General features: G+C 48.6%; 1 protein-coding gene across 10 annotated transcripts in view; it reads left to right on the plus strand.

Moving 5' to 3' along the window:
* Positions 1-4,219: 4,219 nt before the first annotated feature.
* The window catches only part of LOC119974969, a 37,123-nt gene continuing 22,369 nt past the window's right edge, over positions 4,220-18,973 (plus strand). For all 10 annotated transcript variants that reach the window (XR_005462623.1, XR_005462624.1, XM_038814359.1 and 7 more), the window contains exons 1-3: positions 4,220-4,323; positions 9,477-9,565; positions 9,664-9,693. Coding sequence is in view for 8 of the 10 variants with exons in the window: in XM_038814359.1 (XP_038670287.1) it covers positions 4,271-4,323; positions 9,477-9,565; positions 9,664-9,693 (172 nt within the window). In the remaining 2 variants the exon portion in view is untranslated. The remainder of the gene's footprint in view (positions 4,324-9,476; positions 9,566-9,663; positions 9,694-18,973) is intronic.

Below are 18,973 nucleotides of genomic sequence, written 5' to 3' on the forward strand. Positions count from 1 at the left end.
GTTGGGTTACTGGTATAGGGTGGTTACGTTGACTTGAGTAGGGTGATCATTGCTCGGCACAAGATCGAGGGCCGAAGGGCCTGTTCTGTGCTGTACTGTTCTATGTTCTATATGAGGCGCCCAGAATCATAACCGGGTGAAGCGCCATTTTTGAAAAGTAGAGAAAAAGAGGGCTAAAGGCAGGATGCCGCCGGGGGAAGCGCTGAGGTATATGCCGCACGCTAATTGGTTACAACCGGGACTATTAATATACTATGCGGCCCTTTAAAATTGTGAATTTCTGAATGTGGCTCTTGCACGGAAAAGTTTGCCCACCCCTGCTGTACCTGTAATACAGGTTCCTCCGGTAAGCCCCTGCCGGCTATCTCCGCCCACAGGGAGCTTGTGTATAAATATGCGTGTGAGTCACTCAGACCCTAGTCTACAGTTGCAGATGGAGGAATAATATCGCACAGCAATAAAGCCTCTATTGTACTTGTCTCTCGGCTTTGAGTATTATTGTTAGCGCCACATACTGCATCTAATATGTTATTTTCCCACTCAATTAATTTGTCTAAATTAATCTGAAGCATCTTAATATCCACCTCGCCGCTCACATTCCCACCACGTTTTGTGTCATCAGCAAACTTGGAAATGTTACATTTTGTTCTCTCATCCATAGGAAAGTCCTAGACTTGTTACCACACAGCAGGAGGCCATTCGGCCCATCACCCCTGTGCCGGCTCTCTGAAAGATCTATCCAATTAGTCCTCTCCCCCCTGCTTTTCCTCCCCGCAACATATCCCTGAAAATTTTCCCCTTCCAGTATTTCAAAATTCCGCATCTTGAAAGTTCCTATTGAATCAGCTTCCTCCACCCTTTCAGGCAGCACCTTCCAGATCACAACAACTCGCTGTGTGTAAAATAAAAATTCTCCTCTTCACCTTTCCGTCTCTGGTTCATAAATGATAAGGTTAATCTGCGGATACAGCGAGCAGTTAGGAAGGCAAATCGCATGTTCAGCAAGGCGGTCGGAGTATAAATGCGAGCAAAGCCACAGCAAGACCACCTCTGAAGCACCATGTCCAGTTTTGGTCTCTTTATCTGAGGAAGGATCTACTTTCCACAGTGGGTGGGGGGGGGTGCTGTGTCACTAAACCAATTTCTGGGATCATTGGGTCGGGGTTTGTCTGTTGAGGAGGGATCGAGGAGAATGGGTCGATATTCTATGGAGTTTAGATGGATGAGAGGGGATTGCATTGAAATGTCTCAATTTCTCAGAGTGTTTGACAGGCACAATGCTGAGAGGTGGCTTCCGCCCCTTAAACCCACCCCTCCCCAATCCCACTGAGGGGTGGGGTGGGGGAGATCACAATCCCAGAATGAGTAGTCGGCCATTCTTCACTAAGCTGAGGGGAAATGTCTTCACCCAGAGAGCGGTGAATCTTTGGGATTCTCCAACCCAGAAAGTAAAGGGCATCCTGGCATCGAGTATATTGACTGGAGGGGGGAAACCAATGGATTGTTGGGGGCGCTGAGGGAGAGGGTGGGAAGGTGGATTGTTCCTCTCCTTTCCAGCCCCGGCAACATCCTCGTAAATCAGTTCTGTGCACTCAAGAGGGGTCACATCCTTCCTGCCACGTGGTGACGAGAACGATACACAGTGTTCTACCTTTGGTGTAACCACTGTTCATAGAATCCCTACAGTGCAGGTCAGTCGACCCATCATGCCTGCACCAACACTCTGAAAGAGCACCCTACCTAAGTCCAGACCCTTGTCCTATCCCCGTAACCCCCACCCAAACTTTTTGGACACTGATGGGCAATTGACCACAGCCAATGAAGGGGGAGGGGGAATGATGGGGGGGGGGGGGGGGGGGGGGGATGAGGGGGGGGGGGGGGGGAATGAGGGTGGAGGAGGGGAAGGGGAAATGAGAGGGGAGGAGTGGAAGGGGAAGTGAGAGGGGAGGAGGGGAAGGGGAAATGAGAGGGGAGGAGGGGAAGGCGGGGAGGAGGGGAAGGGGAAGGGGGAGGAGTGGAAGGGGGGATGAGGGGAAGGAGGGGAGAGGATGAAGGAGAAGGAGAGGAGGGGAAGGGGAGGAGGGCGAGGAGGGGAAGGGGGAGGAGGGGAAGGGGAAGGAGGGGAGGTGGGGAGGGGGGAAGGAGGGGAGGGGGAAAGAGAGGGGGAGGGTAAATGAGAGGGGGAATGAGGGGGGAGGGGGAATGAGGGGGGAGGGGGAATGGAGCAGGGTGACTAGTGGTGTTCCACAGGTATCCGTGCTCGGACCACTGTTGTTTGTGATATAAATGATCTGGAAGAAGGTATAGGTGGTCTGATTAGCAAATTTGCAGATGATACGAAGATTGGTGGAGTTGCAGATAGCGAGGAAGACTGTCAGAGAATACAGCAAATTATAGATAGATTGGAGAGTTGGGCAGAGAAATGGCAGATGGAGTTCAATCCAGGCAAATGCATTTTGGAAGATCTAATTCAAGAGCGAACTATATGGTCAATGGAAGAGTCCTGGGGACAATTGATGTACAGAGAGATCTGGGAGTTCAGGTCCATTGTACCCTGAAGGTGGCAACGCAGGTGGATAGAGTGGTCAAGAAGGCATGCAGCATACTTGCCTTCATCGGACGGGGTATTGAGTACATGAGTCGGCAGGACATGTTACAGTTGTATAGGACTTTGGTTAGGCCACATTTGGAATACTGCGTGCAGTTCTGGTCACCACATTACCAGAAGGATGTGGATGCTTTAGAGAGGGTGCAGAGGAGGTTCACCAGGATGTTGCCTGGTATAGAGGGTGCTAGCTATGAAGAAAGGTTGAGTAGATTAGGATTGTTTCCGTTGGAAAGACGGAGGTTGAGGGGGGACCTGATTGAGGTCTACAAAATTATGAGGTATGGACAGGGTGGATAGCAACAAGCTTTTTCCAAGATTGGGGGTGTCAATTACAAGTGGTCACAATTTGAAGGTGATAGGGGGAAAGTTTAAGGGAGATGTGCATGGAAAGTTTTTTACGCAGAGGGTGGTGGGTGCCTGGAACGCATTGCCAGCGGAGGTGGTAGATGCGAGCACGATAGCATTATTTAAGGTGCATCTGGACAGATGTATGAACGGGCGGGGAACAGAGGGAAGTAGACCTTGGAAAATAGGGGACAGGTTTAGATAAAGAATCTGGATCGGCACAGGCTGGGAGGGCCGAAGGGCCTGTTCTTGTGCTGTAATTTTCTTTGTTCTTTGTTGAGGGGGAGGGAGGGGGAATGAGGGGGGGAAACGAGGGGGGAGGGGAAATGAGGGAATGAGGGGGAATGAGGGGGGAGGGGAAATGAGGGGGGCGTGAGGGGAAATGAGGGGGAATGAGGGGGAGAGGGAATGGGGAATGAGGGGGAGGGGGAATGAGGGGGTGGGATGGAGGGGGAGGAGGAATGGAGTGGGGAGGGGGAATGAAGGGGAGGGGGATTGAGGGGGGAGGGGGAAAGAGGGGATTAAGGGGGAGGGGGAACGAGGGGGAACGAGGGGTGGGAGGGGAACGAGGGGGGGAGGGGGAACGAGAACGAGGGGGGAGGGGAACGAGAGGGGGGTTTGAGGGGGGGAGGTGAATTGAGGGGGTGAGGTGGATTGAGGGGGTGAGGTGGAATGATGGGGAGGGGGAGAGGGCAATGAGAGGGCGGAGGGGAAGGAGGGGGGGGGGGGGGGGGAGGGGAAGGTGGAAATGAGAGGGGGAGGGGAGAGGTAAATGAGAGGAGAGGGGAAATTAGATTGAAGTGGAGGAATGAGAGGGGGCAGAATGAGGGGAGGGGGGGTGAGTGGCGGGATGGGATGAGGGGAATGAGAGAGTGAGGAAATGAGAGGGGGAGGGGAATGAGATGAGAGGGGGAGGGGAATGAGAAGAGGGGGTAAGAGAAGGGTTGAACGGAATGGTGAGAGGAATGAGATGGGGTGGATGATCGGAGAAAGAGGAGGGAATGAGGCGGGCTCAGGATTCACTGGAGAGGGCCCAGGTCCCTGATTGGCTGGCCGAGCTGAGGCGAAGCCGCTGATTGGCTGGCCGCGTTGAGGCGAGGTCGCTGATTGGCTGGTTGGGCTGAGATGTTGCCGCCGATTGGCTGGCCGGGCGCACAGCGGACGCAGATGATTGGCTGGCAGGCGAGGCTGCCGAATTATTGGCTAGTTGGGCGGCTGCCACAGCTGGTTGGCTGGCCCGTGTTCAGGCGCCAAAATCTTCGAGTGTGTGTGAGCCGCGGCCTGGGCTAGGGGCTCGGGGCTAATGCGGCGGTGCCGATGGCAGCGGCGGGAGGACTGAAGAGACGGAACATGGTGGAAGTGCCCAGAGGGTAACAAACACACTGCAGCAAGTTTCTGACACGTCTTTGCTTAAGTAAGGACAGTAAGACGTCTTACAACACTAGGTTAAAGTCCCAACAGGTTTGTTTCAAACACTAGTTTTCTGAGCACCACTCCTTCCTCAGGCTCCGAATTCACCTGAGAAAGGAGCTGTATTCCGAAAGCTAGTGATTTGAAACAAACCAGTTGGACTTTAACCTGGTGTTGTAAGACTTCTGTGCTCACCCCAGTCCAACGGTGGCATATCCACATCGGAAGTAAGGAGACTGGGGTGATGGGGATGTGCTGACCTCTCACCTTGGTGGCATCAAGTTCGATAATTGACCCAAAAATTGGCCTCCATAAACAAAACCCCCCACCCTCCCCCAAAGCCATCACGCACCCAAGGAAATGCAAAGGAGCCTAAAAGATAATAAGGGCAGCAAGAGCAAGGAGTAAAAGGCCGAGGCTGCAGATATGACGGGCGAGCGGAACCACCGAATGGTCAGTAAACAAAGAAAAGTACAGCAGAGGAACAGTCCCTTCGGCCCTCCAAGCCTGCGCCGACCAAGCTGCCCGTTTAAACTACAATCTACAGTTCTGGGGTCCGTATCCCTCTATCCCATCCTATTCATGTATTTGTCAAGATGCCCCTTAAATGCCACTATTTTCCCTGCTTCCACCACCTCCGGCAGCGTGTTTCAGACACCCACTACTCTCTGTAAAAAAACTTGCCTCGGATGGAGTTCCTGACACAGGGACGCCATCAAGGAGGACCTCATGGCAATGGTCAAGTCAGCCGTTGCAGACGCCTTGGACGCCTTCAAGGAGAAGATGTAGCTACGACTGGAGAAAATGGTGCTGGAGCTAGAGAAAGCGACCACTGACCAGAGCAATTGGATCACCTCACTGGAAGCAGGGTTGGTGGCAGCCCAGGGAGTGATCATGGGGAAGGTGGAAGACAGGGAAAAGGGGTCTCACCGTCAGAACCTCAGGATTGTGGGGCTACCGGAGGGCAAGAGCCCATCAGAGTACATGGTGCAGTTGATGTTGGATAAGTTGGTCGGGGTAGAAAGCTTCCCCAAGCCCCCAGAGGTGAATAGGCCCACAGGTTGCTCCAGCAGAGGCCAAAGGCAGGAGAACCACAGCGGGCATTATTACCAAGCACCACCGATTCTAGAATAAGCGGATCTGAACTGGGCAAGAGACATGCAGTCCTGCATTTTGGAAGGACATACGATCTGCATTGGCCAAGACATTGGGGCCGACCTGGCCAAGAGCTGGGTCAAGTTCAATGGAGCCAAGGAGCTCTATGCAAGAGCAAGATGTGGTTTGGGATGCTATACCCGGCAAGACTCTGGGTGATTTATGAAAACAAGGGACACTACTTCACCACACCGGGGGAAGCAAAAGAGTTCATCCGCAAGAACGGACTGGGGAAACAGTCAAAGTAATGGACTCATGGATCATTGTCGGCGCTAATGTTTCTTAGTTTTCTTATAACTGCACGGCTTTGGGTGGTGGCGAGGGGAGATAAAGAGAACGGTTGGAGGAATGGAACCGTTGCTCCCAGGGAGGGATCAGCCATGCTGATACAGGGAAGTGAGGGAACGCTCTGGTGCACAGAAGAGGGGCAACCATAGAGGCACAGGGAAGGGGGATGGGAGAGGTAGATGGTCACAGGGGGGAGGGGGGAGCTGTGGAGGGAGGGGAGCGAGTGGGCGGGTAGTACGCTGGTTAATGTACACCGCTCCCGTGGCAAGAATATGGCCAAACACCACCAGCTCTGGATACGTCTGGCTGCACAGAGGCAGAGATGCCCATTGTCCCCGCTGCTAATTGTTCTGGCAAACGAGCCACTGGCCAACGTTCAGAGCAACAAAGGGGTGGAGGGGCACTCAAAAGGGAGCATAAAGTCTCACTCTACACAGATGACCTGCTCCTCCATGTCTTGATCCTCCTAACCAGCAGGGAGAAATAATGGAATCCTAAGGGAATTCAGAGCCTTCTCGGGTTACAACCTCAACCTTGAGCAAGAGTGAAATCTTCCCCATGAACACACGGGTGGGGTGAGGGGGAGCAAAGAACCCACAGATCAGAAGGAGTGTACTGCAGATAACAAGCAATGTGGAGGAGCTGGCCCTCCCGAACCTCCGATCACTGGGCAGCCACTGCGGAACGGGTACGTGCAACAGAATGGGTTAAAATGGAGGAGAGTTATTGCATGGGGACATCCTCTGGGCACTCGCCATGGCCACACTCCATTCCCCCCAGGTAGACACTCAAAAAGCCCAGTGATGGTTACTGCGCTGAGAATGTGGAACCAATTGAGACACCACTTTGGTCTGTCCACTGTGGCCCCCATCTGCAAACACCATAAATTCACCTGCGTGACTGGATAGCTCCTTTTGTGGATATGTGGAGACAGGATGAAGGGGTGTGGACAGTAGGGGACCTATACTCGGTTGGCAGAGTAGCGACCCTGGGTGAATTCGAGGATAAACTACAGCTCACTAAAGCGAATGAGCTACAATATATTCAAATAAGAAACTTCCTCCAAAAGGAGATAGCGCCGTTCCCTCAGCTACCGGGACATTCCCTACTGGTCAGACTTCTGACCACGTGCGAACTAGGAAAAGGTAACTGCGTGGAAATGTACGCACGATTACAGGGGCAGCACGGTGGCGCAGTGGTTAGCATTGTTGCCTCATGGTGCCGAGGTCCCAGGTTCGATCCCGGCTCTTGGTCACTGTCATGTGGGGCTTGCACGTTCTCCCCGTGTTTGCATGAGTTTCGCTCCCATAACCCAACGATGTGCTGGTTAGGTGGATTGGTCACGCTTAATTGCCCCTAATTGGAAAAAAAATAATTGGGTACTCTAATCATGTACTTCCCTACTCTATAGGGAAAAATGTACTGATAGTTACTGGAGGAGGTACGGTCGCCACTTGACAAGACACTGGAGAAGTGGGATGAAGAGCTAGGCGGAGGACTCTGGATTGAAGCACTGCACAGGGCGAACTCCACCTTGACATGTGCAGGGCTGAGCCTAACGCAACTAAAGTGGTGCACATGGTGCAGCTAACCAGAACACAAAGAGCAGGTTCTTCCTGGAAATGGACGATAAGTGTGAACGATGCCAGGGAGGCCTGACCAACCACACCCACGTGTTCTGGTCCTGTCCCAGATGTTGGGTACTGGATTTTCAAGACTATGTGCAAGGTTGTGAGGGTGGAGCTGTGTCCGCAAGTGGTGGTCTTTGGGGAATCACGGCAGCCAGACGCGGAGGTGGGCAGATGCCCCAGCCTTTGCCTCATTAATCATCCAGCGGAGACGTTTGCTCGGTTGCCGCAGACTGGCTGTCCGACTTGGCAGAGTTCCTCAAATTAGAAAAGTTTAAATACGCCATTTGGGGATTAGAAGGCTACCCCCCACAACACTTGGAGGCTATTCGCCAGTCTGCTCTAAGACCAGTTTGCGACCAGCATCTATAAGTGAGGGATAGAGGGAATGAACAACGGAGGAAGGAGAGAAGGTGTGTGGGGGAGGGGGGGGGGATTAGGGCAGCAAGGAAAACATAGAGCAAGCAGGGAAAGGGAACCGGAAGAGACAAAGGGTGAGGGCACATATGGAAGCGCCAACAGCAGCAAAGCTGAAGTATACCCGAACAACGTTGAACACGCCGGTACGTTCTAGTACCAGGTGGCAGCAGGGACAAAAGCGAAACGGTACAGCTGCAGCAGCCGTCCCTAGGGAGCTCAAAAATAGAGGCTCCCCCCATACCTGAGGATAGGTTCTATTCCGTGAAGACACAATGGTTGGTCCTACATGATTTCTTGTTTGTAAAATGATTTTGTAGATTCTGTTTAGCATCTTTTTCCCCTTTGTCTTTTTATTTATATTATTGTATGTTATCCATGGCAAATGTTCCTGTAAAGAATTATGAAATCAATCTGCTGCCTCACGGCGTCGAGGACCCGGGACCCGGGTCACTGTCCGTGTGGAATTTGCACATTCTCCCTGTGTCTGCGTGGGTTTCACCCCCACAATCCAAAAATGTGTAGGGTAGGTGAATCGGCCATGCTATAATGCCCCTTAATTGGGAAAAAAATACTTGGGTACTCTGAATTTGTAAAAGAAAAAAAATTATGAAATCAATAAAAATATTTAAAAATCATAAGGGCACCGATACCATACAATACTCCAGGTGTGGACGCCATAACCAACTGAGGCATAACCTCCCTACTTTTGTATTCAATTCCCCTCACAGTAAAGTAAAAAATAACTATTCTAGTAACTTCCCTAATTTGTTGTTGTAGCTGGGCACCAGCCTTTTGTGATTCATGCACTGGGACACCCAGATCAGTCTGCATCTCAGAGCGCTGCAATCTCTCATAAGCTTTTTTATTCTTCCTGACAAAATGGGCAGTTTCACATTTTCTCACATTAAACACCATTCGTTAGATTTTTTTCTTCTCACTTAACCTATCTATGTCTCCTTGTAGTCCCTCATGTGTTTCCTTATAGAACCCCAACAGCGCAGAAGGAGGACATTCGGCCCATCGAGTCTGCACCCACCCTTTCTCCGATAGAGCATCCTACCTAGGCCCAATCCCCGCTCCTATCCCGTAACCTCACGTTTGGACCATATTAGCATCGTCAATCCAATTAACCTGCACATCTTTGGACTGTGGGAGGAAACCAAAGCACCCTGAGGAAACCCATGCAGACACGGGGAGAATGTGCAAACTCCACACAGTCACCAGAGGTCGGAATGGAACCCGGGTCACTGGCGCTCTGAGGCACTGTGACGCCCCAAACACCCTCTTCGCAACTTACTGTCCTACCTATCTGTGTCATCAGATGTCTCACCAACGCCCTGCATGAACGCTGCATCACCCGCATGCGACACCCTGCTCATTCCCGGCCGACCCTTTAATATTAGCACCCGTGCCCCTGCGCTCCAGAACCTTTACCTAAAGACACATTATTTGCCTCTCCGTTTCAGACGGCTTGCTGCCTTCCTCGCCCTTTTGTGTGTTTCTGGTAAGTACAAAGACGGCAGCTACACCCTGTTGGGAGAAGAATGTTATTGGGGCTTTGTTACTCAACCGTGGCTTCTCTTCACTGTCTGAGCCCTGTCTTTTTTTCTCTCTCTCTCCAGCTCACTCGCTCTCTCTTTCAAAGTGTCCTGGAGGTATTGGAGGATCATCCGGTTTCTGTGTGATTTCTATGGATGCATCTGCTCGCCATGTATGTCCGTTAGTAGCTGGATGCTTCTGTAGTTCTGTGTGCATCGTGTGTACTTCTACAGGACTTTTAATTCATTTTAGTTTTGATTTTTTTTCCAGCTGGATTGGGACAGGATTCCACAAAGAAAGGTAAGACTTTTTAAATTTACAGGATGTGGGCATTGCTGTAGTTACAGGGCTATAGGAGAGAGCGGGTCAATGGGATTAGTTTAGGATTGATCCAGGATTATGGTATTCGGTTGTCAATTGATACATAGTTTAGGGAGAGAGCGGGCCAACGGGATTAGTTTGGGATTGATACAGTGCTATGGGGAGAGATTGGGGCAGTGGGATTAGTTTGGAGAATTATACAGGGCTATGGGGTGAGTGGGGCAGTGGGATACTGAGGATTGATACAGGGTTATGGTGAGAGAGAGCGAGGCAGGAGGATTAGTTTGGGATTTATAAAGGGCTATGGGGAGAGAGCAGGTCAATGGGATTAGTTTGGGATCCATCAGGACGATGGGGGAGAGAGTGGGGCAGTGGGATTGATTTGGGGATCCATAGAGGGCTATCAAGAGAAAGTGGGTTTAGAACATAGAGCATAGAACAGTACAGGAGAGAACAGGCCCTTCGGCCCTCAATGTTGTGCCAAGCCATGATCACCCTACTCAACCCACGTATCCACCCTATACCCGTAACCCAACAACCCCCCCCCTTAACCTTACTTTTATTAGGACACTACGGGCAATTTAGCATGGCCAATCCACCTAACCCGCACATCTTTGGACTGTGGGAGGAAACCGGAGCACCCGGAGGAAACCCACGCACACAGGGGGAGGACGTGCAGACTCCACACAGACAGTGACCCAGCCGGGAATCGAACCTGGGACCCTGGAGCTGTGAAGCATTTATGCTAACCACCATGCTACCCTGCTGCCCCTGTTTAGTTGGGGATTGATACAGGGCTCTGGAGAGAGTGAGGCAGCGGGAATAGTTTTGGATTGATACAGGACTATGGGGAGGCAGTGGGATTAATTTGGTATTATTGGGTGATGGGGAGAGTGAGGGATGAGTTTGGGATTGATCAGGCTACAGGGAGAGAGTGGGATTTGTTTTGGATTGATTGGTCTTTGGGGAGAGAGTGGGATTGGGATTAATAGGGCCCTGGGCAGAGAGGAATGGTGTGGATATATTTGTAGGAAAGCAGATAAACACATGGTCAGTAGATAGAGTGTGAGATAGAGTGGAAGTGGAGAAGGTGGTTCTACTAGTAGGAGAGACGACAACCCGAGGGCACGGCCTCAAACTGAAGGGATGATTCTTTAAAACTGAAATGAGGAGAAATTTCTTCAGCCAGAGGGTGGTGAATCTGTGGAATTCTTTGCTGCAGAAGGCTGTGGAGGCCAAATCACTAAGTGCGTTTAAGACAAGAGATAGATAGTTTCTTGATTAATAAGGAGATCAGGGGTTAGAACATAGAACATAGAACAGTACAGCACAGAACAGGCCCTTCGGCCCTCAATGTTGTGCCGAGCCATGATCACCCTACTCAAACCCACGTATCCACCCTATACCCGTAACCCAACAACCCCCCCCTTAACCTTACTTTTATTAGGACACTACGGGCAATTTAGCATGGCCAATCCACCTAACCCGCACATCTTTGGACTGTAGGAGGAAACCGGAGCACCCGGAGGAAACCCACGCACACAGGGGGAGGACGTGCAGACTCCACACAGACAGTGACCCAGCCGGGAATCGAACCTGGGACCCTGGAGCTGTGAAGCATTTATGCTAACCACCATGCTACCCTGCTGCCCCGTTATAGGGAGAAGGCAGGAGATTGGGGACGAGAAACATATCAGCTATGATTGAATGGTAGATCTGACTCGATGGGCCGAATGGCCAAATTCTGTTCCTATATCTTATCGTCCTGTGGGTAAGATCAGGGGGGCTGTGAGAGGAGTCTTGTGCAGCAGGAACACCAGCATGGAACAGATGTGCCGAATGGCTTGTTGTATAATTCTACATTTAAAAATGCTCCAGGCTCAGATGTATTAAATGAAAAATGAAATGAAATGAAAATCGCTTATTGTCACAAGTAGGCTTCAAATGAAGTTACTGTGAAAAGCCCCTAGTCGCCACATTCCGACGCCTGTTCGGGGAGGCTGGTATGGAAATTGAACCGTGCTGCTGGCCTGCCTTGGTCTGCTTTAAAAGCCAGCTATTTAGCCCAATGTGCTAAACCAGCCCCTGGAATGGAATGGAAGTTAATTGGTCTTTGTCATTCAGATGCTGTGCAATATGTATGCGCCGGAGACTCCGTGACAAACCCATTCCTACCGTGTATAAACAGCTCTGAGAGGCCACGGTTCAGATATGAGCTGCAAAATGTGATTTGCAAAACATATCAATGTCTTGATAAATCATATGCTGCAAAATACAACCTGGGCTGTTACAGCATTGTGATCGGAAAGGCATTGGAGAAACATGTTGGACACTATCGCTTGGAATATGGAAAAGATGCAGGCAAATCAATCAAGAAGGAATTACAGGTGAAAAGTAAGTTTTGGAAATAATGATCCATCATTGAACCCAAGTTTTAACATAAAAGAAGAATCCTTGGAGTGCATTAAGGGGGAGATTGAATCGATACGTTCAAAATCATAACTGTGGGGGTGGTTTGGATTACGTAATCCCGAGATCCCGACCCATCCTCTACGCAAACGCACACAAGACAGACACAAGGTTAGGCTAGGTGAGGAATAAAACAAAACGGGGATTAAAGGGGAAGGTCTGAGATGAGTCTTCACCGCTGTGGTTGCAGCCTCTGGGAAATAGATTTACTCGAGAGGTTCAGGTTGACGTAATTCCATCCTTCGACCACCAGATGATGTTTCATCTAAGATTTCCAGTTCGGTGCAATTCTACCCGTTTGGCCACTAGATAGAGCTGTACACAGTGAAGGGGGTGTCCAGAGATGAGACCCTTTAAAACTGAATAGCGAGGGTAAAACCAGAATAGTTTCAAAATTAGTTTATTAAGGATTGAGATTCATCGTAGAAAGTATAACCAGTAATCATTAACCTTTAAGCATGTATTTTTCGGACATAGCAGTGGCCACAATGCATGATGGGAATTAAGCTAGCTAACTTGCCCATTTTTTGAGACAAACAGGATTATGTGGTCAGCAATAACACGGTCAACTCAGTAAACAGTTCTTATCATTACCCCCAATATCCTGTCTCAAACAATGCATGGTGTAAAGAGGAAATCAACTTTGGCATCCTGCCCCTGGATGAACAATGATGTGGACAGGAACTGGCTGTGATTTGTAGGATGGAAATGTCAGAAAAAGAACTTTATAATGGACACAAGATCCTAATAAACAACAGGCGGCAGGATGGGGTTAAATCATAGGCTGATCACAAGTCATTATTTTGCTTAAAGGAAATCTTACTGGATAATATAGAATTGACAGATCCAAGGATTGGTTCAAGTCCAACTGGGGTGAGCAATTGATTTGTGGGAAATGCTATCATTGGTATGCTTTTATCAGTGTCAGACAGATTGATTTTGGCACTTATCCAGATTTTTTTTGCATGTACATGGACCAAGCTTGGAATAATAAAGCCGTCTTAACCAGGTGTGTCTGCAGATCTGTGTATTCAGCTGAACCATAACTAAGAGGTAGGAACCCCATGTAAAAGCCAGCTCAATACTCAGCCCTTGGAAACGCTCCTACAAGCAGGATGCTCAGATCAGTGCGCTTCTGCTTTACTACCGCCAGGTGGAGCTTTTGCCTCACTGAGAATAATACAGTTCTATTCCTGGAGGTTGGTAGTTTTTAGTTGCCTGATTCCTGTACAAGACTCTGGCGCTTTATCATAAATGCTCCCATTTTAAGCTTTAATTTGTCCAACTCTTCCCTACCCCTGACACACACAGTTCGAAGGTTATTGACCTTTGGGAAAACTTGTACTCTAACATTCAAGATCCCTTCCCAGTTCTTTTGGCTGTCTATGCTCCTTTAAAAAGAAAAGTCTTCACAGCTTTGGCTAGAACGCTTCATAAAATCATTCAGCACAGAGAGAGAGAGGCTTCAGGGTCTTTACTCTGGCTGCTTAAAATAACTGAACAAAAAATGGCACTCTCCAGTAGACCCGCCTTCTTCCCTGTAAGTTTCTGACTGGCTTCACGAATCGCAAGCCCCGATAGGAGAAGACTGACAATTCCACAGACACCGATTGGCTGCTTGCCAAGTCTATCAAACAATATCACAGATTCTGCCACAGAACCTAAAAGGGATGTTTTTGGAGCAGCCCATCAGAACGGGGGGAGGGTGGGGTGGTGGTTTCCAGTGACTAAGGACTACTATTTAAACAGAAATCCCAAAGGTTGCGGTAACTTTGTAGCAACTAACTCGAGGAATGTAAATCAGAACAAGCAGCAGGACAGCATTAAATGGGAACGCAGGACAGACGGACAATATCCTAACAGCTTGAAACCATTTAATCATTCAGACTCCACTGCAACATTGGGAAGCGAGTTGCACAAATTTGCTGTCCTCTGCGAGTAGTTCCTCCTCATCTCAGTTTTAAATCTACCACCTCAACCTATATCTCTGACCTCTCGCTCTAGATTACCCCACAAGGGGGAGCATTTGGTCTGTGTTTACTTTATCAATCTCTCTTCGTATTTTATATACAGTGTTCAGATCCCCTCTCATTCTTCTTAACTCCAGCGAGTATAAGCCCAAACTGTTCAACCTCCTCGTACGTCAACCCTTTCATCCCTCCGCGGAATCAGTCTGGTGAATCTCCTCTGAACTGTCCTCCAATGCCACTGCATCCTTGCTCAAATAAGGAGACCAAAACTGGACACACTACAGATGTGGTCTCACCAACACCCTATACAATTGCCTGAATGGCTGCTTTCCCCTATGAGGGGAAGAGGTGACTGGCGATTTAACCTGCGGATCACCACATCTCAGGTGAGGGGCAGGTTAAGAAGGTGGGCCTTCGTGAATAACCTCAGCCTGTATGAGAATTGAACCCTAGCTGCTGGCCCCCAGGGACCGCTTTCGCTCACTTGGCTGGACAGCTGGTTTGTGATGTAGAGTGAAGCCAGCAGTGTGGGTACCGGCTGAGGTTATTCATGATGGCCACACCTCCTCAACCTTTCCCCTCGCCTGAGGTGCAGTGATCCTCAGGTTAGATTGCGACCAGTCAGCTCTCCCCTTAAAGGGGAAAGCAGCCTATGGTCATCTGGGACTATGACAATTTAATCTTACTTATTCAATTGCAGCAACACTTAGAACTGGTTAAATTAGTAAGCAGTTTGATGTGTTGATGTAATATGGCAAGAGCAGGATTTTGCACATTTCAGTGTACCGTTGTTACAACAAACTATTAAAACAAACAGTTGTGAACCTTGACATTTCTTCACACAGGGTGGCGGGAGCCTGGAACTCGCTGCTAGGTCAGATAGTGGAAGCAGATATGATAATGACTTTTAAGGAGCGCCTGAAGACATGAATAGGATGGGAATAGAGGGATATGGTCCACGGGAGGATAGGAATTTTTAGTTCAAATGGGTAGAATAGTGCAGGCTTTAAGGGCCTGTTCCTGTGCTGTCATTTTCTTTGTTCCCTTGGACTGATTCAGACTGACCCTGCAAGTTAGGAGAATGAGCTGCGGGTTTACGTACTTACTGATGTCTGGAGCCCATTGTGCGGTCAGATATGGGGGATATGGAAGATGAGGTGTTGCCGGATTTGGGTAAGGAATCACCTTTTAGTGGTGGGATGGGTGCAAGCCATCGTGCCTGCACCCGACCCCCTGGTGACACAAAACTAGGTGGGGAATGTGAGTTGCGAGGAGTCTCCCAAGGGGATTTGGGCGGGCTGAGTGAGTGGGCAAGAACATGGCAGATAGAATATAGTGTGAAGATATCCACTTTGATAGGAAATCACCACCCCAACCCCAGAAAGGTAAAGTATTTCTGAAGCAGAAAATCCATCTAACCTGCACATCTTTGGACATTGCGGGGAAGTTTCGCAATCCGAAGCAGCACTCAGTGTAGACATTGGAGTTTTCGAATTGTTGCTGTCGTGGATGGTGGCTGATGCTCATCTGTTTGCTGCCTGTTTCCAATGGGGAGCGGTGGTTCAGCAACCACGCAGTCTGCACTCCCACCCTGGGACCAACGTACTGATGGAAAGCAGGGATCCTCCCTCCTGAAAAAAGCCACTGGTGTGCGAGGCTTCACCACGGCAGATGGTGGGATTTGAATTCCAGAATTAAAATTCGAATGATGAAATGGTCATTGTAAAAAACCCCCACCTGGTTCGCAAATGCACTTTAGGCAAGAAAATCTGCCGTCCTTACTTGGTCTGGCTGACATGCGAGTCCCATATCCACTGGGAGGTGTTGGTGCAGTGATATTGTGAGTGGTCTAGTAACCGAGAAACCCAGGGGATTCGGGTTCGATACCCGCCACGGCAGATTAATATCAATTAATTGAATTCAATTAATATCTTGAATGAAGTCTAATGTTGACCATTGTTGATTGTCTCGAAAGACTCATCTTTTTGATCTGCCACCATCACCTGGTCTGGGCTACATGTGGTTGCTATTAAATAGCCATTCTTAAGTTCCCGCAGAAAGGTCACAGGGACTCAACTTGAATGGTGTGTTTCTCACCACAGACTCTGCCATAAGTGCTGGGTATTTCCAGCATTTTCTGTTTTTATTTAAGCAAACCACATGGTTCATGGACAATAAATCCACCCACATTGCATGAATGAACAAAAAGAAGTGTAGCTGTGTTCAGGACAACAGCAGGTATTGACAATGTGGCTTCAAGAGCAAAAGGACAACAATTAAGACCAAAAGGAGGTAGGTAAACCTGTGGATTACAATGTGGAGTGTGGTGCGATTATATATCTTACTATCTGGAGGGGGGTCAGTGTGGATTGTAGTGTGAATATATCTATAATCTGGGGGAGAGTCAGTGTCGATTGCAGTGTGAATGTATCATATCTGGAAGGAGAGTCAGTGTGTATTACAATGTGGGTTGTAGTGTGAATATATCTAATAGCGAGAGGGAGGGTCAGTGTGGATTACAACGCGGATTGTAGTATAAATGTATCTGGTATCTGTCTGGAGGGAGAGTCTGGTTACAATGTGGATTGTAGTGTCTAGATATTAGTGTATCTAATATCTGTCTTTATTTTCTAAAATTTAGAATACCCATTTTTTTTTTCTAATTCGGGGGCAATTTAGTGTGGCCAATCCACCTAACCTGCATATCTTTAGGTTGTGGGGGCGAGTCCACACAGACACCGGGAGAATGCAAACTCCATACAGACTGACGTGAGGCTTGAATCGAACCCGGGTCCTCAGTGTTGTAGGCAGTAGTGCTAACCACCATGCTGCCCATCTAATATCTGTTTGGAGGGTGAGTTAGTGTGGATTACAATGTGGAGTAGAGTGTGAATATATCTGATATATTATAATAATATTTATTGTCACAGTATTACGGGCCAGGGTTTAGAGAACCCCAAAGTATGTTATGGAGTTCACCTGATCCATAACTTTAAACTTTAACTTTTGGTAAAGGGAAGCACATGGGCTCACTTTACAGGTGTGGTGCAACAGAGAGCTAAGAGTATTTTTAAACAAAAACAATGTTTATTCTATGAATCCAGTTAACATTTTTATAAACACAGTGAACATTTTATCAACTATCAAATCAAATACTCCCCCCAAAGAATACAGTACTCTGTAAGTAACCCTTAATCTTTCCTTGCAACATCCATAAGACAAATACCCTCTTTAACACAAAGGTCAGGTTTAAATTCTCTACTGAGAGCAGTTATCATATTTAAATTACATAGAACATAGAGAAATACAGCACAGAACAGGCCCTTCGGCACACGATGTTGTGCCAAACTTTTGTCCTAGGTTAATCATAGTGTCCAAAATGCTATGATAATCTAAGGGCAATTTATCATGGCCAATCCACCCAACCTGCACATCTTTGGACTGTGGGAGGAAACCGGAGCATCCGGAGGAAACCCACGCACACACGGGGAGGATGTGCGGACTCCACACAGACAGTGACCCAGGCCGGAATCGAACCTTGGACCCTGGAGCTGTGAAGCAATTGTGCTATCCACAATGCTACCGTGCTGCCCTTAAGAACAAATTCATCTACACTCCATTATTCTACCATAATCCATGTACCTATCCAATAGCCTCTTGAAGGTCCCTAATGTTTCCGACTCAACTACTTCCACAGGCAGTGCATTCCATGCCCCCACTACTCTCTGGGTAAAGAACCTATCTCTGACATCCCCCTATACCTTCCACCATTCACCTTAAATTTATGTCCCCTTGTAATGGTTTGTTCCACCCGGGGAAAAAGTCTCTGACTATCTACTCTCATCTATTCCCCTGATCATCTTATAAACCTCTATCAAGTCGCCCCTCATCCTTCTCTGTTCTAATGAAAAAAGGCCTAGCACCCTCAACCTTTCTTCGTAAGACCTACTCTCCATTCCAGGCAACATCCTGGAAAATCTCCTTTGCACCTTTTCCAAAGCTTCCACATCCTTCCTAAAATGAGGTGACCAGAACTGTGTGGAAAGAGAGACTGCAGAATATAATGTGACAGTTATAGCAAGGTGTAGAGAAAAGTTCAACTTAATACGAGATAGATCCATTCAAACGTCTGATGGCAGTAGGGAAAAGCTGTTCTTGAGTCGGTTGGTACGTGACCTCAAATTTTGGTATCTTCTTCCTGACGGAAGAAAGTATGTCCGGGGTGCGTGGGGTCCTTAATTATGCTGGCTGCCTTTCTGAGGCAGCGGGAATTATAGATTGAGTCAATGGATGGGAGGCTGGTTTGCGTGATGGACTGGGCTACATTCACGACATTTAGTAGTTGCCTGTGGTCTTGGGCAGAGCAGGCTCCATACCAAGCTGTGAACCAACCAGAAAGAATGCTTTTTATGGTGCATCTGTAGAAGTTGGTGAGGGTCGTAGCTGACATGCCAAATATCCTTAGTCTTCTGAGAAAGTAGTTGTTGGTGGGCTTTCTTAACTAGTAGTGTCGGCATGGGGAAGGACCAGGACAGGCTGTTGGCAATCTGTACACCTGAGAACTTGAAGCTCTCGACCCTTTCTACTTTGTTCCCATTAATGTAGACAGGGGCATGTTCTGCACTAGGCTTCCTGAAGTTGATGACAATCTCCTTCATTTTGTTGACATTGAGGGAGAGATTATTGTCGTCGCACCAGAACTGGTGACCAGAACTGCACACAGTACTCCAAATGTGGTCTGACCAAGGTTTTGTACAGCTGCATCATCACCTCACGGCTCATAAACTCAATCCCTCTGCTAATGAACGCCAGCACACCAT

Source organism: Scyliorhinus canicula, chromosome 12 (genome assembly GCF_902713615.1).
Source record: "Scyliorhinus canicula chromosome 12, sScyCan1.1, whole genome shotgun sequence".
Lineage (NCBI taxonomy): Eukaryota > Metazoa > Chordata > Chondrichthyes > Carcharhiniformes > Scyliorhinidae > Scyliorhinus > Scyliorhinus canicula.